The following is a 21419-nucleotide window of genomic DNA, read 5'->3' on the forward strand; positions in this document are numbered from 1 at the left end:
AGACTGTTGAGAACTAGGAGAGCCTCTGAGTGGGGGTGAGCATGCTGGATGCCCAAGCTCACTTATTCTAACATTCAGGAGACAGAGAAAGGAGGGGGCCAAGCCGAAGTTGCATTTGGGTTTCACTAGTGTGCTTAGTCTGGACACTCCCTGTATGCCCACAGCAGGCTTGGAGAGTTTGAGAACTGGCCGGTGCACCCTGGGTGGGAGAGAAGTCTGGACACAGAGTCCTCAGGAAGCAGAGATAGACATCTCTCCAGCTTTACAGTTCCAGAAACCAAGCTGTAGCCAGGATGGAGGCAGATGAAAGTTAAACTGTATGCTTCCAGATTACTGGGAAAGCCCAAGCTAATTGGGCTTTGGGGACCCCACACTCCAGGGAAGGGTAAAAAACTCCCTGGAAAGGGGAAGGAAACTCCATTTTTTGCTGCTCCTTGGAGCAGGAAAAGGGATGCCTGCAAGGAGTCAGAAATCGGATTTGCCCATTTGACTTTTAAAAAATTTTTACTTCTTTCTGTACTTCAAAATAAAATAAAATAAAGTAAAACCAGGCTTCCCCTACTTGAGTGGGATTTACTTTCCCAGAAGGAAAGGGCCCGTCTGCCCTCCCCCATGCTGGCCTCGGCAGTAACCATGTTTAACTGAGGCCCTTTCAAGTGCTCTAAAACACCCCTTGGAAATAAAATGTAAGCTTTAATTGCTGTTCAATTACTTGTCAGCATTTCATATGATTTATGACCCAGTTCTGGCGCATTTTGACCCAGTTAAAGACTCATAAATAATATAGTTTCGCTAGAAAGAATGAGAGAGGGAATAGAGGTTTGTTAGAGGCATCTTTTTATTGTCGCTTCATTGCCAACAACCTGAATAAATATCTAGCGATGAACTCTCAAGCTGGTTCTGTATAAAAAGATGAACAGTGAGAAGAAGCAAGAAACCAATAGCCACATTTATAGAGCTTGGACTGGTTTTTCCTCCAAGGAAAGAGGTAAAGCCACTCCATTATAGCTAATCTATTAGTTATCAAAAAAGGCTGGTTCCCTTCTGCTCTCAAAATGCCGGCCTCATCCTCACAGGCAAGTATAATTCCTCAATAAATTTTCCTCCCCATTTTGGGATTTTGATGCCTCTTCCTGCCCACAATTATTCCTCACCTTCCTCCCTGGCTGCACAGCCCCGGAGCTGGAGGCCCCCTCAGACGTGTTCAGGAGGACACCCCCTTGAATGGTGGAAAGGCGCCACAGGCACCTTTGCTGCTCCAAGTATTCTTCTAGTGCTGAAAAAATGTTTTCTTCTAGTCCCCTTGGATGAGAGATCGGGAACCAAGGATTTGGGGGAATTGGGGGAGCCGAAGGGTCCTCTCAGTACTGCAAAGCTCGGTCGTTTTGGTGGAGCCGGGTGAACTGCGGAGGGATTTGCCTAGAAAGGGCACAGCAGCAGCAGCGGGTAATTTTTGGAGGTGGAAATTAACAAGCGGTATTTTTTCTTCAAAAAAAAAAAAAAAAAAAAAAACCAGTAACAAACCTAAAACAAAAACCTTCCACCAGGATAAATTATTGTTCTAAAATCATCTCGCCTGCGCTTGCTGCAAAGCCAGTCCTTTGGATTTCAGCAGAGAGGCATGACGCCGGGCACCGGCAATCTGAGTGCCAGGACTCCAGATCCCAGTCTTGAGGTCTGAGCCCCTTTCTGTCTGCTAAGGCCCTCAGCCCAGAAGCCACCTTGTCGAGGGCTGATAGAGGGCCTGGCCCGAGCTGAGCTCCCGCCCCAGATCTGCCTTGGTTCCCGCGGCTCTTCAGGTCCAGTCCTCGCGTTTTGCCCGGCGTGGTCTTGGCTCCAGTGGAAAGGTATGCATTCGGGGCACCCCGGCCCCCTTAGCCCAGACCGTCTCCTCCCCGGCAGGTTCTCACGGAGAGCTGGCCTTTCCAGCAGCTGGCTTAGCTGAGAAGGTGGTGAGAGTAGCGTCAGCAGTTTGGAGGAGAAAGTGCGGGTTGATTATTGACCCACGCCTTCTTTCTTTAAATGCCACATCCGACCGGGTAAGTTTGAAGAGAAAATGCCGCGGAGCGCGGATTTTTGCGGCCGGCTCTCACCTCCTACGCGCCCCGGCTCCCCCTTTCAAGTTGCTCCGCCGCAATATGCCATAAGGAGCAAGTGTTTGCTGTTTTGTGCTCTGTTTACAGCTTTGGGGCGCCGAGTCATAAATCTTGCCCAGCCATAAATGACAAAAACCATTGGTATGCATGAGGCCACCCTGGCTCAGAGTGCTTTTTGATTTCTCCCTTTTCCCCTGGCTTTGTTTTTGCTCTAAGGTGACACTTTGGCTCCCTGACAGTTTAAACATACTACTTATATTTTTAACACCTTCCTTTGAGAAGGTCCCGCCGTTGACGCCTCGGAATTGCACGAAATCTCCCTTTCTCTCTTTTTGCCACACTCATACCCTTGCAGAGTTTGCTTCTGAACCTGGGCGGCTGAGGGAGGCTTTGGGAGGGAAACCATCCTCTTTTAAAGTTGTAGCACTATTACCAGGCAAATTCGGGCGTTTCCTCTGCTCAGCTCAGTGTTCCTCCATCCCACTAATTAAGAAAAAAAAATATATGTATGTATTTCGTGGATGTCGGTTTCTCTTGGGGTGAGAGCTTTATCTGTTTTCCGTGTGGGTGGGCTGCGTGTCTGTACTGTGAAATGGGCACAAGATCGCTGGAGAGGCGCGTTTCCAGACACCCTTTGGGTACCTGATGCCGGACCGTCCTATTTCACTGCTGGGACAAATGTACATCTCCCCCAGGACTCTTCCCTCCTGGCTGCCAGGATTTCAGCAGTTTCTGCCGAAAAATATAACCAAAAACAGCCCAGCTGGCTCTTGGGGAGGTCTCTGGAGAAAAGCCTTAACCAAGTCTCCCCAAAGATTGGCTTTGGGGTGCGTGGATTGGGGTTGGCAGGTGAGGTAAACGGCCCAAAGTCTAGGGAACTCAACTACTTCTGTTTCTCTCTCCCCTCGCCCCACAATTGGAAATGTCCAGGGCAGATACGTGGTTTCTCAAAAGGATTCCTAAGAAATAGAGGCCCGGCAAGAGATCCCCTTTGTGAGAGCCTTTTGTCCTCATTAGCATAATTTTCCTGGACTTTAGTGACGCCTAGGAGCGAAGAGAGGGAGGACATTGGGGGTGGGGGGAGGCTACCCTCCTCCCGCCACCGAGGAGCTCCCCCCACCTCGGGTCCCTCCCCTCGTTTCAGTCCCATCCCCCACGCTGGCCCGCGCTTCCCCAGCAGCCTTGGTCTCTCCCCTCCCGCCCGTCCCAGCACCCCCCACTGCCCCCCCCCCCCAGAGCTGCTCTGCGTGTAATATTCATAAGAAACATACCCAAGTCGGTGCCACTAGCCCAGGCAGAGCCCGGTGCCGTGCTAGCGCTTATCTCCGGGCCGCGGCTGCTGCCCTCGGGAAGGGCAGGGGGCGGGGGTGTGGGGGAGGGGTGGGTGGGGTGGGTGGGAGGGGGGGTCCAAGCCACCCCAGTCCGCCCTGGGCGAGCCGTGCCGGAGCAGCGAGGCGGCCACGCTCTGCGCGGCGGTGTCCGGGCCTCGGGGTCTCCTGCTTGCCTGGCGTCTCGGCTGATGCTGAGGGTCGGTGCCCATCCCGCGCCGAGGGGACCCGGCCGGGCCGCGGAGCCGGGCCGGGGGCCGGAGCCTGTGCCCGAGCCTGCGCTCGCGCCGCTCGTCAGAAGTTAAGGTAAGCAGGGCCACAACCGGCCGCTCTCAGCGCTGAATGGCGGAGTTTACGTCTCGGTGATTTATGGCTGCAGACTTAAATCTCGGTTCAAGAAGAGTTCACAAGCCGGAGCTTCCTTCTCGGCAGTGACTGATACCCTTACACTTAGAGTTCAGGCCGCTTTCCCATCCCCGCCCCCACCTCTTCCATCTCCTCTAGCCCAGCTTCAACTTTTCTTGGTTGGGGGGCGGGGGAAGGAGACGCGGGGACTCTTACCCCAAGTTCCCGGTCAAATTTGGGGTGAGGGCAGGCGGAGGAAGAGGAGGGAATGGAAAGAGGGATGGAGATCTGAAAGAAGGAGGTTGAATTTGGGCATATCTTCCAGAGAGACAATGGGGGCTTGCTTCCTGCATTCAATTTAGCTTCCTCAACTCTCTTTCAGCTCTTGCACCTGGGGGTTATTGTCCAGAAACAGATCTTTGTGGAGGAATCTCCCCGTATCCCCAGCCCTTGCTTGGGGGTACAAAGCAAAGTTTCCTGGCTGGCAAATCGCCAACTTCTTTACTAGGTTGCAAACTTTGGGGGCTAGGTTGGGGGGGGGCGTGAGTTCCAAGGTGGTGGTCTGCCAACCTCAAACAATAGGGAAGGCTTTGGTGGGCTCTCAGAGTTGAATTCGTATTTTAAGTTTATGGGGCTGTTGTATACTCTTTCATTTTCAAAGATATTTTTGTTATTTTACAAGACAATGCACAGCTTGATGAAAAGGCTTAAGTAAGCAGCTGGCTGGTGTAGACTGTGATAATGGATTAGCAAGTCACTACAAATATTCCATGTTCAAAATCAACTTAATTTTGTTTTATCTAATATCTTGCTGTTCAGGTGTCTAGAGTAATTTTCTTAACCTGACGTTTTATTTTACACAAGCCTGGTATCTAAAAAATTTATAATGGCAGACATTAACACTGCCAAATGTAATAGGAACTGTTTTCAGTGAAAGAAAAGGAAACTGAGACATGAAATTGCTAGTCAGTTTTGAATTTTATTTTATACTTTATTTGCTTTCGATCATGGTATCTGTAGCTTCTTACCTATTTCCAAAAGAGAAACAATACTCCAGGGCTCATAATAATGCACAAAAACTCAGGATAAGGGATGCTGTAATTTTTAATTGAGGATCTCAAAAATTGTGTCTGTTTTCCAGATGTTAGTCAGATTGTTGATTTAATAATGAAATCTAAAGGAAACCATTATTAAAGATGAAATTATTTATAATCATCCACTGGTAGATGCAATACATTATCTTTTTTTAGTTAACAAAGTATCTGATATTCCTTGAAAACTTGAATAACTGTGGCACTCAGTGCACATAGTTGGGACATGAAATGTAAACCATTTTCTTCATGAATCTGTTATAATTATCTTCAGTGGTCAGGGGAACTAACATAAGAGAGAGAGAGAATATATGAAACTTAAATGGAACTTTTCTGTGCTGAGAACCAGAGGTTGACCATGCAAAGGCTGAAAACAAAAAGAAAACATAGAATTCACTTCTGCAAACTGATTTCTAAATAAAAGAGAGCTGAGATGGTTTTCAATTGCTTTTTAGATTTTCAATGTTATCCTTTACTTGGTGTTTCTGAAGCAGGTAAATAGGCCAAGTAACAAATAATCAACAACAACAACAGCACACAAAGATCAGGGAACTCCGGCAGGATTTTATGGCTTGTGCTTCCATCCCTCGTCCCTAGTCCGGAGCCAAATGACCCCCATACATCAAATTACATAGCAGTTTCTAAGACAGAACCTATTATCGTTAAGTTGGAAGGAGAGTTCAAGCCGTGGTCATGGAGATGAACGCTGGTTTTTCAGGTTCCTGGTGGGTTGTTTTTTTTCTCTAATCCATCATGTTTTAACAGGTAGAATTTGATAGTTGCCCTGAATAACAGCACCTCAGAAGGTCCAAGGCAGGAGGGTCTGGGAACCTTCTGTAACTAGGGGAAAAGGAGGGGTTTGCTGGGAAGTGCCTGAGAAATAGGAAAGAAGTAAAGGAGTAAAGAACTGTCCAGAATTTGAGTTGTGAGTTGCTGGATGGGGTGTTGTTGGTCCTTCTCCGCCCCCCGCCCCCCACACACACGTGTTCCACCTAGAGTTTTTTTCTCCCTACCTCCTTGGCCACAAGGGGCTCATTTGGAGGAGATGGGTCATATTCCTGAACAAGGGTGGATTAAGTGCCTAACAACCTCAGCTTCTGAAGTCCAGTATGGTCAGATAGGGCAATTGTCTGTAATTTTTTTGTGCAAACCTCTCTTGGGAGCAGGAAGGTCCAAGAAGGGGCTAGGTGGGAAGTCACCCGGTTCTTCTGGGAAATAGGAGTCCTAAAGTGGAGACAAAACTGACGACCCAAGCACCCCTTTGCCTCCTTGCCCCTTACCCAAGATCCGCAGAGGGAGGCTCTCTGGAGGAGGCCAAAGAGCGGAGAGGAAGGGACACCCCAACTTTCTTCTTCCCTGGAAAAGAAGGATCCCAACCTTGTTGCTTTCTAGCCTATCAGGCCTTTCTCCTTTTGGACCCCCGGCTCCCAAGACTCAGCTTCCAGCCCTCACTCATTCTCCTTCTCTCTCCCCGGAAAATCCCCTCAACTCCAGACGCAAGTTAAGCAAATATTTGTAGCTGCCAGTAAATTCCAGCGGCTTTTTATAGCGCAGCTCCCTGCGCCCGGGGCCAAGTCGTGCTGCTAAATATTGCTGACCACTTTTTCTTTTATGGCTTTCATGTCACTTAGCTATTGAGAGTAAGATGGATTTGCGCGGAGCCCTCACGGCGCTACGCTTCTCACTCCCCCCAGGTCTGAGCGGGGTGGCCATTGGCGGCGGAGCGTCACGTGACCGCGGGGGCGTGCCAATGTGCGCCCTCACGGGTGTCAAGCCTCTGTCAGAGTGTGCGATCAAGATCGTGAAACAACGCGATGCAAAAAGCGACCTACTACGACAGCTCGGCGATCTACGGTGGCTACCCCTACCAGGCAGCCAACGGGTTCCCTTATAATGCCAGTCAGCAGCCGTACCCGGCGTCCGCCGCTCTCGGCGCCGAGGGCGAGTACCACCGACCCGCCTGCTCACTCCAGTCGCCCGCCAGCGCTGGGGGCCACCCTAAGGCGCACGAGCTGAGCGAAGCGTGCCTGCGCACCCTTAGCGGCCCGCCTAGCCAGCCCCCAGGCCTGGGCGAGACGTCCCTGCCCCCGCCGCCTCCCCAGGCCGCGCCCCCTGCACCACAGCCGCCGCAGCCCCCGCCGCAGCCCCCAGCACCCACCCCTGCCGCGCCCCCGCCCCCCTCTTCTGTCTCCCCACCTCAGAATGCCAGCAGCAACCCCGTCCCCGCCAGCGCGGCCAAGAGCCCCCTGCTCAACTCGCCCACTGTGGCCAAACAAATCTTCCCCTGGATGAAAGAGTCTCGGCAAAACACAAAGCAGAAAACCAGCAGCTCCAGCTCAGGTAAAGGAGTGCCTTCTGGAGGAGGGTTCTCTGGCCTGGTTCCCAGCCCCCAAGCTGCTTTGCTGCCACATCCAGCACAGTCTGGGAGCGCTGGAACATTTCCAGGAAGTCACTGCTTCTTACTGCCCCTCCCTCAAGAAAAAAGGTTTCCAAAGTCTTTGCAACTTACGGAGGTGGTAGACTTTTGTGGACTGGGAAACCCCAGAGACCTGATGGGAGTCTCTCTGGACCTTTGCAAGGGCAAGTGGGACTTAATGCAGTTGGAACCCCTTGTTCCACTCTTGGAATTAGGACTCTAGACAGAATCAACCTGAGCTCCACTGTCTTTCTTTTTAGCACAGCTCCTCTATTCTAGTGAAATAGTGACATCTTCCCCATACTGAAATGTGGCAGAATAAAAGCAGGTCTAATCACCCTTCAAAACAGAGTCAACGGTTTACCTATAATCAGAGCCAATTTTTTGCTCCAGCAGATGGAGTGGCTGCCTTACCTCTGGGAAGACCCTGCTCAGACTTAGTACAATGAAAGCAGCCAGAGATCTCCTGAGAGAGGGGATGAGGACTTGTCATCCTAATGGGAACCACATGGGCCTCCTGGAACTGGACTCTAATGGAGGAAAGGCCCCAGGCTTTGGGCTTCCTAACATTTTGGTTACCTTTGCCCCCGCATTCTCCAGTTGCCAGTGCTCTGCTCTGGGCCTGAGCATCTTGGACTTCCAAAGCCAGGATTTGGGAGGCCAGGGCAGCCAGGAGGGCACAAGATTAGTGGGCAGAAGCTGGGAGCTTAGGAAGGCTGCTTGATGACATAAAGAACCCTAATGACTAAGACCCAGTGTGAGGGGCCTAGGTCTCCCACCAGAAATGAATAGCTTCAATGAGATCTCTTTCTTGGGCCAAAGAAAGCCTTTCAGTTTGGGATTTCTACTCTACCCATCTCCTGTGGGTAGATAGAAATAAGTTAAAGCTACTGCCTAATCATTCAGTCAGATAGTGAGGGAGGGAAAGAAGGTTTTGAGTGTGTACCTAAAGTGTCCCACATTTTAGTTATTGTGAAGGGAATAAAGATGGTGAGACCTGCCCACTGGGAGCTTGTTGTCTGCTGGACCCACAAGATCAGTAAATGAGTAGGAAAGTTAATAGCTCCACAAAGGAAATATAGACCAGAAGAGTTCTGCTTTTCTGTGCTATCCCTGTGGAGAAGCCTATGATTTGGTCCTTGGCGGAATGAGGGACTAGTTACCTGAGCTGCTTCCCCCACCAGGAGAGAGGATAGCACCTAGTTCCTACTTCTCTCTGGGCGGGGACAAAAGGAGGGCTGGCTCTTTGGGGCCTGGAGGAAGTAGGGGCCAGGTTGGGTCAGGGGCTGGGCGGGGCCGCGGGCAGTCCTTGACCCCGCTCTTCCTCTCACCTATGTCCTCGCAGGCGAGAGCTGCGCTGGCGACAAGAGCCCGCCTGGGCAGGCTTCATCCAAGCGCGCGCGCACGGCCTACACGAGCGCGCAGCTGGTGGAGCTGGAGAAGGAGTTCCACTTCAACCGCTATCTATGCCGGCCGCGCCGGGTGGAGATGGCCAACCTGCTGAACCTCACTGAGCGCCAGATCAAGATCTGGTTCCAGAATCGCCGCATGAAGTACAAAAAGGATCAGAAGGGCAAGGGCATGCTAACGTCGTCAGGGGGCCAGTCCCCAAGTCGCAGTCCCGTGCCCCCCGGCGCAGGCGGCTATCTGAACTCTATGCATTCGCTGGTCAACAGCGTCCCATATGAGCCCCAGTCGCCCCCGCCCTTCTCCAAGCCCCCCCAGGGCGCCTACGGGCTGCCCCCTGCCTCCTACCCGGCGCCCCTGCCCAGCTGCGCGCCCCCGCCACCGCCACAGAAGCGCTACAACACAGCGGCGGGGGCCGGTGCAGGGGGCACCCCTGACTATGATCCACACGCTCATGGCCTGCAGGGCAACAGCAGCTATGGGACCCCACACTTACAGGGAAGCCCCGTCTTCGTGGGGGGCAGCTATGTGGAACCCATGAGCAACTCTGGGCCTGCCCTCTTTGGCCTAACTCACCTCCCCCACGCTGCCTCCGGCGCCATGGACTATGCGAGCGCTGGGCCGCTGGGAAGCGGCCACCACCATGGGCCAGGGCCAGGGGAGCCGCACCCCACCTACACGGACCTTACAGCCCACCATCCTTCTCAGGGAAGAATTCAGGAAGCGCCCAAGCTCACCCACCTGTGATGGTGGGCTCGGGGCTACGCGCCAGGAGAGTCTCCCCCTACCCCTCCACCTTTCTTCTTTGGTTGCTTTTTTTTTTTTTTTTTTTAAGGTTCTTCCTGCCCTTCCGTTTTCTTTCTCCTCTCTCTGCTCCCCCCCCTACTCACTCCCTTTCCCGTCGCCGCTCCCCCCCACTTTGGTAACGCGTTTTTATAGTTTATGTGACGTAGCAATCTTGGTTGCTGGAATGGCTGTCAGTATCAGTAGCGATATTTATCTCTTCCCGCCCCTAGCTTGGCCGCTGGCCCTGCACCCTTTACCTTCTCCACTCTTTGATCAGAAACAGGGTATATGAACAAATTTTCTAGTCGAGTTTTCAATGTGAATTTGTTCGTACATTATGGCTCCCGAGGGGAAGCGATTACTTTTTTTTTTACTTTTTAGTTTTTTTAAATTGCACTTCTTGTAAAGAGCGAGAAAAAAAAAAAATCAAAGGCGCTTTCAAACAGGGGCTCCCTGTGCAAGGATGATTAAGTGTACGTCTTTCCGTGTGTGTATGCTGGTGAACAGTCAGATTTATTTATATTTTTTGCAAGCATTGAATAATCTAAGTTTTAAATATTATTTATCCCCATCCGTTTGTATTTATATTAAAGAAATTCTGTACCCTGATTGTTCAGAAGGGTTCTTGGGCCTTTTGTTCAATGGTGTGTTGGCGTACATAGAAAATTTTTTTATTTGAAAGGGAAATATAATTCCTTTATAAAAACGGTAATGATGCAATAAAACCAGAGAGGATCCAGCTTTTGAAAACAGTGGTTTAGGTTTGTAACATCCGGCAAAAATGAAAAAACAGTCTGTAAACGCGAAAAATGCTAGATTTGTTTTGAGAGTTCTACAATCCTTGCTGCTCACATTCTGAGAAACAAAACAAAAAATAAAGTTTTTATTCTGAATAATATCCGTGTTTAGAAGGGGTTCTTTGGCCCAAGTCGAGGGTCTGCGTGGAATTTAGGCAGAGGCGAGCTGGCAGAGCAGGCTGTGTGGCAGCCCACCAGCTCCGGGTCCGGCGTTGGGGCCTGGCAAGGCGGCTCGCCTGGAAGCTCGAATTCTCCGGACGGCGGCAGCTCTGGTAACGTCTTGCCGCGGGCCCGGTGGGCTGCCTGGTTCCCAGCTGCTGCGGAGGCAGGCCGAGGGCTCAGGGGCTGCCCAGCGCTGTAGGCCGAAGAAACAAAGGCAGCCAGGCCCAAGGCGCTGCGGGGAGCTCACAGGTGCTGGGCAGCCCGGCGGGGGAAAAAGGCAGGGCGGTCTTCTCTTCCACGTTCTTCCTCCGGTCGAAGTGGACCAGCCAACGCCTTAACCCGGGAAGGGCTACATCCGCGCGGAGGATGCTGAGTACTTTCCAGGAGCAATCGGACTCCTGGTCTCCTCAGGGGAGGCTTCGCAGTCCAGTATCGCGCCAGGAGGAAAGAATGGCTCCTAGGATCCGTATGCGGAGAGAAGCAGTTTGAACCGGACTGAGGCTCACTCAGGTCTCTAGCAAGAGGAGGGCTGTGGACCCTTCCCTGTGCTGCCCGAATCCCAGCATCAGCTTCCTCCTGAATTTAGTATTTGGCATTCTCTGGATTTATTTCCTCTCCTTCTGCCCTCCCTGCTTTCTTATTATGACCCCAGGGGGAGGGGGAGAGAGCAAGGAGATTGGTATTTTTCTAATAAAAATGCAGTTTTATAAGTACTTCTTTCATTTGATGCTACAGGAGCTAAATATTACATTTTTACCCCTGGATTTAAGATAGGGCTGCCTACTGACCGGCTGGTAGAGGCAAAGGCAGGCACAGTAAAGGAAAATATTTTCATTTTAAGATGGAAGAATTGCTCAGAGAAAGAATCAGACTCAGAGAATGCAAACCTCAAACCTGCATCACCATCATCACCCCGCTCAGAGATGGAAGTGAGGAACTGCCTTCATCTGGGGATCGGAAGCATCTGACGTGAGAAATAAACCTCATTCTCCCTGGATTGTATCTTTCAGAGGCAGAAGTGAAAAATGTCGCCATTTTGTTTGCAATTCAAAATAGCCATCATCACGGCCTCTATCTTCCCCTGAGAAGCTCCCTCAGATGATCCCTAGAAGCAGGCACTGAAGCCATATCTGGGTACCTACTGGGTTCCCAGGAGCTGCTTTTAGGGAACCTCCTCACGTTTTAAGAAAAAGGATGCAAAGCCAGGCGCTCTGGAGAGCTGAGTGTTTCTCTCACACCCAGAAGTGCTTTCCTCACATTTGTATATATATTCTTTCTTTGTAAAGAGTTTGGACTATGGAAAAGGTGGATTTGTTCCCCCCACCCCAACCTCCCTTCTGAAATATGGCGCGCACCTCATAAATGCAGAGGCTGAACAACCAGTCTTTGTGAGGACTGGAGCTTCCGCCTTTTGGTTGTTCATGCTGAGCAGATACAGGAGTCTTCTTTTAAGTAATCATTTTAAAGAAGAGTATAACATTACCTGGGAAAATAAGGAACAGTGGGGTGGGGTGGTAGGGAGGGGGAGAGAGAAAAAAAGAGAGAGAGAGATCTCCACCCAAGGATGAAAATCTTTCAGGAATGCCACTATTGAAACCCATTTCTGAAATCTACTCTTTAGCTGAGGGAAGAATGGTTTGGAGGCTTCCTCCTTCCCTCAGGGCAGAGATTTTTAAATGAGATTCTAATATGATTTCCCAGATCTTGCCAGCCAAGACATTCATTTTGGCTTTCAAAGAAAAAATATCGATCTCACCCCCAGCTTCCTAGATATTAAAAAGAAATCCTTATTAAAATATCTCCTGAGTTAAAGTAATAGATTTGGGGAAGATTTTAGTGTTGAGTGGTCAAAGGAAAGCGTTTTCTTCCAGATGGTATTTGAATTAAGGCGGCTGAGGCGGGCAGAAAGCTCTCACCCACACAGCCCCTGACAAAGCCTCAGAGATATGGGGGCAGCGCTGCTTGCTCTCTGCAACTCCCTCCCCTTAACCCCTCAATATTTTCTGGTAAAAACAATACCAAAAGCCGCCACCCCAGAGTCCACACAGCACCTTTTCTAAAAGCAGCCCTATAACCCTTTCCACTGCCAAAAAATATTTTTAAAAGCCTAGTTTTCCTTGTTTACTTGCGTTTCCTGCTCTCTTCTTTGCTCGGCCACATTTGATCTTGGAAAGAGCTCGAAGCTGAAATGTGTTCTTAAGGGCCAGAAGCTGTCAAGGCTTTTGGTGAGCAAGATTGATCGCGCCCAGACTTCCTTCAGAGCTTTGTTTGGAATAAAAGCAAGAAAACTGAAAAACCTTAAAATTTCCAAAATAGCATCCCTATCTGTAAGGCAATGTTCTGGACTAGTCATCGATGTAGGCCACTTTATATCTAATTTCCAACCCCAAACCCCCTTTGATGCCGGCCTCAGAGATGGAGTCAGCCTTTCTTGTTTTCTACATAGATTTTTCTCCCCTGCCAACCTCTCTCTCTCTGGCCATCAGAATGATTTATTTTCCTGCCACTGATGCCTGCCGGCCTGGGGGAGTCTGATCACTTGGTCCATTTCAAAGGAAGCAAAAGCGAATCACCATCCTCAGGGTTTGGGGGGCAAAAGAGGTACCTTATGATCTATCTCTCTCAGCCTCCTCCCCTCTTTCTGGCTTGGTGGATATTAAAAAAGTTATTGCTTGGTACCTAAAGGTGTTATCTTTTGAACCCTCCAGCACCATCCAAGATGCACTCAGTCTCAAGTCTCCGAATTGGAAAAAAGAGAGAATGAAGGAGAATGAGAACCTTTATAATTCCTCCTTGTGTCGCCTCCTCTCCCCTGCAGTGCTATTTCCCGCAACAAAACCTGGGTGCAAACATCCCTGCTGCCCAGGGATCGGGAAGGTGTGGGAGGCAATTCGGGCTGCCAGGGAGCACTTGCTGCTTGCTGTATCTGAACCAACCAGCCCCCAACCAGAGCGACAAGGACAAGGAGAAGAAGGGCAGAGGAGAGAGAGAGAGAGAGAGAGACGGAAGCCTCTTCTTCCCTGCTGGTAACTTCCAACAGACTTCCTGGAACACGGAAATACTCACCGCACCCGAGCCCTACGGGTATGAAACCCAGAATGCCAGGAGCCGCACTCGCCCGCTCGGGGCGGCATTTCTTTGGCTGGCCGCCGCCCTGGCTACGGGGATTTGGACACATGGACCTGGGGTTGCTGTCTCTCTTGGCTCATGCATCTATCTTTCTCGAGCCACTCCTGAGAAGTTGATGGCGCAGGAAGGTCGGGAAGCTTCCAGAGCCTCCTCCCGTTTTCCGCTTCCCGCCGGAGGCAGATGCAAAGCTGCCCGGGAATAGACCGCTAACAATGGGCCGGGGGGCGCAGACTCCAGGCTGGACTTTAGGAGGGGGGGCGAGGGGCTGTGGGGAGAAGGAGAGGCGGACAGAAGGGAGAGAGGGAGGAGGAAAGGGGAAAAGAGGAAAAAGAGGGAACGGCAGAAAAGGAAAACAGAGAGAGAGAGAGAGAGAGAGAGAGAGATATCAGTTCTGAGATCCAGGAAGTTGTTTTAGAAAAAGTGAAGGAGGAAAAGGGAAAGAAAAGGGAAATGCCCCCCAAATCTTTCTTCTCTTCTCTCTCCATCTCTCCATCTCTCCCTCCTTCTCTCATCTCCTCTCTCCCTCTGCTCCTTCCTCCTGCCTTAACAGAACTTATGTGGCTGGGATGCGGGGCCCTCGGGTGTCAAAACTTTGAAGATTAATGGATTACTTTGTTAATGACTGCAGGCGTCAGACTGAGGTGCTTAAATGATTTGTGAGGTGCGAGGCGTCTTCCCGACAGTCCCAAACAATGCGCGGAGTGTGCGGGGGAGGCAGAGGGCAGCCGCCGGCGGACCGGCAGCAGGGCTCACGCTCGCACACACTCACATACACTCCCAACACACCAGATCCTTGCTGATCAGGAGGTGGGCAGGCACCCTCGCCCCCACGCACTCCAGGGCATCCCCACCCACACCCACTATATGTATTTTTGCCATGAAAAAAAAGTGTAAATAAAGCCTCGCTGGCCCCCAATGAGGCGTTCCTTCCCGACTTTTTTGGATCAATCAAACAGACAGTGGCTTCTTTTGATTAAAGCCCAAATTGTCATTGGGCAGAAGCAATCATGTGACAGCCAATTCGGTCCAATTTCAACCTTGTCTCCATGAATTCAATAGTTTAATAGTAGCGCGGTCCCCATACGGCTGTAATCAGTGAATTAGAAAAAAAACACCCCAGCAGCGATCTTCTATGATAGATTTTTTTTTTCCACCGCACTCGCCTTTTTCCTGGGTCTTGCCCCCCCAAAGCCCCTCCAAAAGAGGGAACTTTTTCTCCGAGGGGGCTCCAAGGAGAAGGCCATGAATTACGAATTTGAGCGAGAGATTGGTTTTATCAATAGCCAGCCGTCGCTCGCTGAGTGCCTGACATCTTTTCCCCCTGTCGCTGATACATTTCAAAGTTCATCAATCAAGACCTCGACGCTTTCACACTCGACACTGATTCCTCCTCCTTTTGAGCAGACCATTCCCAGCCTGAACCCGGGCAGTCACCCTCGCCACGGCGCTGGCGGCCGCCCCAAGCCGAGCCCCGCGGGCAGCCGCGGCAGCCCGGTGCCCGCCGGCGCCCTGCAGCCACCGGAGTACCCCTGGATGAAGGAGAAGAAGGCGGCCAAGAAAACCGCGCTGCCGCCGGCTGCTGCCACCGCAGCCACCGCCACCACTGGCCCTGCTTGCCTCAGCCACAAAGGTCAGTCCAAAGACTTGGCCCCAGGTCCCCAGGACCCTGTTCCCTCTCTGGGCTGCCCCAAGAGCGGTGGTTGGGGGAGGGGAGCGTGGGTTGGGAGAGAAGGGGGAGAGGGAGAGATGCTTGGTTGCCTTTTCCCTGCCCCTGTGGGCTCAGGAGTGGGTTTGATGGAGAGGAAAGGAGATCCTGTGCTCCACAATGAGATATATATTTTTAAGAAGGGAGGGGGGAAACTTTCCCTAACTTGTGTAATGTGGGATGATTTATTTGAGTTGGAACTGACCTCCTCTTGTCTAGTTGTCCTAGAGTTTGGCTTTTTGACAGTAATGAAGAGTGATAGATCGCTCTTGCTCAGCTAAGCAGCTGATGCATTAATTATAAATTGTGTTGTGGCTAATATAAAGTTTGCTCCCGGATGAAGAGGTTGGGGGGAGCTAAAGGCATGAATCTGATAGAGGTGGAGGAGATGGGGTCTCCCCAGGCTGGGCTCCCAGGGAAGGCAGCACAATAGCTCTACTGCATCCAGGGGCGGCCATTTTGTTGCAGTTGATCTTTTCTGCTATATTTATTCTCCAGTGGAATAACCCCGCTCGGACCCCACCACCTTCAACTGTGCGTGTGTCTCTTGTTGGTTTCCCTTTCCGCAGAATCCCTGGAAATCGCCGATGGCAGCGGCGGGGGATCGCGGCGCCTGAGAACTGCTTACACCAACACGCAGCTTTTAGAGCTGGAAAAAGAATTTCATTTCAACAAGTACCTTTGCAGACCCCGAAGGGTGGAGATTGCAGCGCTGCTGGATTTGACTGAGAGACAAGTGAAAGTGTGGTTTCAGAACCGGAGGATGAAGCACAAGAGGCAGACCCAGTGCAAGGAGAACCAAAACGGTGAAGGGAAATTTAAAAGCCTCGAGGACTCTGAGAAAGTAGAGGAGGACGAGGAAGAGAAGTCGCTCTTTGAGCAAGCCCTTAGCGTCTCCGGGGCCCTTCTGGAGAGGGAAGGTTACACTTTTCAGCAAAATGCCCTCTCTCAGCAGCAGGCTCCCAACGGACACAATGGCGACTCCCAAAGTTTCCCAGTTTCGCCTTTAACCAGCAATGAGAAAAATCTGAAACATTTTCAGCACCAGTCACCCACTGTTCCTAACTGCTTGTCAACAATGGGCCAGAACTGTGGAGCTGGCCTAAACAATGACAGTCCCGAGGCCCTCGAGGTCCCCTCTTTGCAGGACTTTAACGTTTTCTCCACAGATTCCTGCCTGCAGCTTTCAGATGCAGTCTCGCCCAGTTTGCCCGGTTCCCTCGACAGTCCCGTAGATATTTCAGCTGACAGCTTTGACTTTTTCACAGACACACTCACCACAATCGACTTGCAGCATCTGAATTACTAAAAACATTAAAGCAAAACAAAGCATCACAAAACAAAAACCCCCTTGACCAGGTGGTTTTGCCTTCTTTTATTCCGAGAGTTGATTTTTATTTTATTTTCTTCCTGACCTACCCCTTCCTTCCTTAAAACATTGAGGATTTTGTTTAGTGATTTCCCTGACCGGGTTTCAGAGCCATCTCTTACAGATTATTTGGGAGTTTCAGTTTTTTAAACTTAATCCAAGAACCCTCTATGTGATTTCCTGAGAGCAATATATGAGGCCTGCAAGAAAGTGATCATATAATTGTATCTTCACTTTCTTTTTATTTTTGTATTACACTAGGATGCATTGTCATGCGTATTTTTGGTAGAATAAATTCTCCTTTGCTATAAGTAGCTTTCTTATTTTTCTCTCCCTCTTTCTCAAGGCTCTTAACGGTTTCTTTTTCTTCTTTTAGTCTAACTTGGTAAATAAAATTCTGGTCAAATTTATCTTCTTTTTCAATTTTAGTATATTTATTAAGGCGGCATGTTCAAAGTCTTCAATAGACAGAAGAAAAAAAAAAAAGCCAGAAAATGGCTAGGGCTTCTGACAAGTGTTTTTGCTTTGTTTTGTTTTTATTTTTATTTTTGTTTTTTTTTTTTTTGAAAGGAATGGATTTGGTTTTCAGTGTACAGGTTCAAGCCATAGATTAAAATTGGTAATAGAAACAAGATTGGGCAGCCTAAGATTTGGGTAAGCCCAAGCTCTTGAAAGTAGAGAAATAAAGTGCCTACAGAAACCCCCAACTTCAGGAATGAGAAACATGGAGTTTCTTTAACAAGCTATCAGTGTCCAGGTCAATAACTAAGTTATCAACAACTCATTTATTTATACACTTTTATACACGTTTGTTTCAAACATCTACATTTCAACCCCCTTCCCCACAAATCCCTGCACATTCTCAGTGTGGATGATTAATCTCCCAGCTGTTGATAGGTTCAGGCAAAACAGACCTAAAAGATAGAGAAAAACAAAAATAAAAAAAAAAAAACAATGGTTACTAGGCTGGAAGATACACTTCAGAAATAGTTCTTTCCAATCCTCTGGTTCAGTCATTCTAGGATTCTTTTTTCAGGGTCAGAAAAATCAATATTTCATTCTTAAATCTGTTTACATTGCTAATAATGGATCATTAAAGCTTTGTCAGGTTAGCAAGCTGAAATTTTAAATGGAGTGTTTCTGCACCCCATGTTATAAATTAACCCAGTTTCTAAAAAGAGAAAGAGTAAAAGCACTTTAAATGACATATCAATAAAATGTGATCTAGGGTGTGTTACTGGGTTGTTCTGTTTTTTTCCCCTTTCTTATGTCTCCCCATATTTATTTTTTCCTTTCTGAGCTCTGTTCTGATCTCTACTTACCGTGAGAAAACGAAGCATGTAAGCAACATGTGTGTGGGGCGGGTTGATTTAAGAAGCCAGCTCTTAACAGCAAAGGCTTGGAAGTTACAATGAAATTGCAATCTTTCTTGTTTGTTCCCTATCTTCCCTCACTCCTTCACCAGCTAAATCCCAGCAGCGGCTGAAGGGTGTGGGGACTGCGGTCGGTTTCCGGCCACAGGCTCAGCGCCGAGGAGGGCGTCCGGGCCCGGCCAGGGCTGCGCCGCTCCTGGATGCGATTCGTCCTACGCTCATAAATCAAACGCTTTCTATGAATGAGAATGTCATCAAAGAGATCAATTGCAGGAACACATGCACAAATAAAAATCCTCTTACGTATTTGCCGGGGATCCCCGTCCGAAAGCATTAAGTTAGAAGGCGTTTAGTCATAATTCATTTTTATTGCTCTTTTAAAACAACAGCTTGGCTGAGCCGCGGATGCCATGAACAGCTCCGGGCCTCGGTGGCGTTTTGTTTCCTCCTCGCTCCTTTTCTTTCTAGTAGAAGAGCCCTCAAAGAGGCGCTTTGAGCCAAGCAAGCCGCTTGCAGATGATCATTTTAATCGTGATCAAGCTCGCCTTTCACCCCCTCTGCCAGAGTGTTTAAAGAGACTAGCTCGAGTCCTGGAGCGCTGGCCTACTTGCCCAGAGGACCAAGGGTCTCCTACACCGCGGAATGGCCCCCTGGATTTCTTGGGGGTGTGCGGAAGGGGGGGCGGGGGAGGAGGAAGGAACCAAGCTACGGAAGCCTACGGGCTAGAGGCCAGAGGAGGCTGCCTTTGTGAGCGGCTCCTGGAGAGCTGCGCTCTGGGCGGCCAGCCCAGGAGGAGCCGGCTCAGCTGCGAGCGCCTGGCCTGCGGCAGCCGGGAGCAGTGCGCGGAGGCGGGACAGTCGCTATCTTGTATGTTTGCGGTCCTGTGTGTGAGTGCACGCTTATGATCCCAAGAAAAACACCCCACCCAGGCTGCCCCCGAAAAGAGGCTACGAGAGAGAAAGAGAGGTGGAGGGAGAGGAGCAGGGAGGCCGGGAACTAGCAGCGGAGAGAGAGCTACCACGGCCTGGGGCGGCTTTGTGGCAGGCGCCCGGCAGCCAAGGGGGTAGCGCAAACTCTGGCAGAGGCGGCCAACAAAGGTACAGGAATGAAGCGGGGGGGGGGGGGGGGGGGGGGCGGATGGAGAATGTACCCAGTGGCTTCGGCCTGTAGAGAGGATCGCTCGCACTGCCAGCACAGTCCCTCTCACATCCTGCCTCCTCCCCCACAGGAGCCCCTTCTCTCCCCGATGCTGGCGGCCTGGCGCTCCCAAGGAAGCAGCCTCTAGGAGGGCTGCCTTGCCTTTCCCTTTTCCAGGGTGAGGATTCCCAGGGGCTGAATTTGGGGCAGGGGGGACCTTTCCTGCCCGTGCTCCTTCTTAATGATGTTTTGGGATGAGTCAAAGGTCACAGAGAAATACCATTCCAAAAGGAAATGTTTGGGGAAAATGTTTCATTGCCACCGAGGGAGTCCAAAGTCAAAGGTCTGCATAGGTTTTCCCTCTTGAGGGGACAGATTTGAGGGGAACTTCTACATGTAGACAATGGAACACGGACGCCTGAAGGCGTACGACTAACATTTTAAATGTGCCTGCCTCCAGTAAAACTTCCTTTTTCTAACAGGGGAGGGAAGGCTGGAGAGGAGTGGAAACCCTAAACCCACATACAATCCTCACTATAAATTTCGTGTATGTGATTCCAGTGTTGTACACATGGTTGGAGTAAAATTTATACAGCATTGGCTGCAAAGTTTCTTGGATGATCTCTGGATTTCTCCTACCTAGGACTGCATGAATTCTTGGTGTCTGTTCGGCCTTTTCTCTCTACAAGCCCAGGGTTGACATGAAACCTAACAGTAAACAGCAATTAACGACTCCATCAGCATCAAGTAGAAAGAGGGTGATGGAGAACAGGACCCCTGGCCTGGGATGACGCTCAGACTTGCACATGTCTCTCTGGGGACTTAAAGGTTCACACAAGCAACTAACTACACAGCCAGTTGCAAAGGGGAGGAGGTATCGTTGGGGAAGAGGAAAGTGTCCTGTCCACCATTAGCCATCTGTCCACTCCCCCCCACTTGCCAGTCCCCACCCCCACTCCAGACGTGCAGTAGAATTGGGGGTGGTGGCAAGAGGAGGCTCTCCCATTCCTAATATCTCCCTCCAGAAAAAGAGAAACGTGGAGCGGGTAATTCAGTGCACTTTGTTGGAGTTGTGGTCCGGCCCTTTGAGGCCCATGCGGGAGCGCGCAGGCTCCAGGGGCTTGGGGAACCGGCAGATGGCCTGCAGCGCACAGTTCGGCCCCCACGCTGGCCACGTCTGCTAGCGTCATCTCTCTCCCCCGCCTCCTACCCCTCAAAATCCAGCGGCAGAGTAGCTGTAGATCCCCGAGGACCCCCGGTGCAAAGCTGAGCGGGGTGGGGGGGAGGGGGGAGGGAAGGGGCGGGGAGCTAGAGGAGAGGGAGGGCGGAGAAGAGCCCAGCCACCACCGGCCTTTTCCGGCGAGCTGTTTCTGGGCCCTTCCGCCACCGGGGGTCGAATTACAGAAGCTCCTCATTGCCATGCTAATAGTGAGCAGGGATTGTGGGGAAAGGGCTTAAGAGACCCACCATGGAAGAGGGAAGTTTCGTTTCTTGCCCTCTTCTCCTCCACGCCCACCCGGGTTCCTCCCAACCAGCCCTTTGCGCACTTCCTTCTCCATTCCTAGCTTGCAGAGCCGGTGGCCCAGCCTCGCCCTCCGCCGTCGTTCTCTGTGCTCCTCAGAGCCTCACGGCCTCACAGCATGGCCTCACAACAGTGGAAGCGCGCTGGGAACCTGGGGCGCAGCGTCGGCCTGATTCCCACCCTTCCTGATCGGCGCGCTCCAGCCTCGGCCGGTGTCCTTGGACACCCAGCGAGCTCTGGCCCATTGATTCCCGCCCCGAGAAAGCCAGGAGCCCTCTTCCCTTCTCACCTCTTGCCAGTTCATCTTTCTGTGCATGGTGGGGAGAGGGTCAGGGGCGGGAGCTGCCTCTCAGCCCCCACCTCCCGGAGGTGGGGGGGCGAGCAGAGTCAGGCGCGCGCAGAAGGCGGCTTCTGCTCCCCTTCGCCCCAGCACTGCGAATCTGCCCTTGCAGCCGCAGCAGCTGCTGCCGCCGCCGCAGCTGCCTGGGGGGGCGACTGCGCGTCACCTAGACGGAGGAGCGCCGGGGATTTAAATGCCACTGAAACGGTGATCCATCACCGCCGAAGCCGGCAAACTTTCGCAGGAGGCTCAGCCATTGGCCGACAAAGTCACGTGCCCCTCCCCTAGCGCCCTCCGCCCTCCCGCCCCCCCTCTTGCGCACTGTACATTCATATCATTTTTCTTCTCCGGCCCCATGGAGGAAGTGAGAAAGTTGGCACGGTCACCCAGGGCTTCGCAGGACCCGGTCACTCAGT

At 51.1% G+C, this 21419-nt stretch overlaps 2 protein-coding genes and 1 long non-coding RNA gene across 15 annotated transcripts in view; 2 read left to right on the forward strand and 1 right to left on the reverse strand.

The window, feature by feature from the left end:
* Nucleotides 1-10365, forward strand: part of HOXA3 (homeobox A3) — a 45065-nt gene extending 34700 nt beyond the window's left edge. For 12 of the 13 annotated variants that reach the window (XM_069461725.1, XM_069461728.1, XM_069461730.1 and 9 more), the window contains 2 exons: nucleotides 6555-7200; nucleotides 8622-10365. In XM_069461725.1, coding sequence (XP_069317826.1) covers nucleotides 6675-7200; nucleotides 8622-9430 — 1335 coding nt within the window. In that variant the 5' untranslated portion in view covers nucleotides 6555-6674 and the 3' untranslated portion in view covers nucleotides 9431-10365. Of the gene's footprint in view, nucleotides 1-3515; nucleotides 3731-6554; nucleotides 7201-8621 lie in introns of those variants that run through there. The other variant, XM_069461738.1, reaches the window with a different exon arrangement.
* Nucleotides 10366-14614: 4249 nt separating this feature from the next.
* On the forward strand, nucleotides 14615-16945 carry HOXA2 (homeobox A2). The gene is made up of 2 exons (XM_069462225.1): nucleotides 14615-15187; nucleotides 15832-16945. The coding sequence occupies exons 1-2, from the start codon at nucleotides 14800-14802 to the stop codon at nucleotides 16569-16571; spliced, it is 1128 nt and encodes a 375-aa protein (XP_069318326.1). The 5' UTR covers nucleotides 14615-14799; the 3' UTR covers nucleotides 16572-16945.
* Nucleotides 16946-17046: 101 nt separating this feature from the next.
* LOC138377590 (uncharacterized) lies at nucleotides 17047-21242 on the reverse strand. The gene is made up of 3 exons (XR_011231803.1): nucleotides 20953-21242; nucleotides 17954-18216; nucleotides 17047-17545 (listed from the first exon to the last, which is right to left on the reverse strand). It is a non-coding gene; the product is annotated as an uncharacterized lncRNA (long non-coding RNA).
* Between the last annotated feature and the right edge of the window lie 177 nt (nucleotides 21243-21419).

This window comes from Eulemur rufifrons, chromosome 29, assembly GCF_041146395.1.
Source record: "Eulemur rufifrons isolate Redbay chromosome 29, OSU_ERuf_1, whole genome shotgun sequence".
Taxonomy (NCBI): Eukaryota; Metazoa; Chordata; class Mammalia; order Primates; family Lemuridae; genus Eulemur; species Eulemur rufifrons.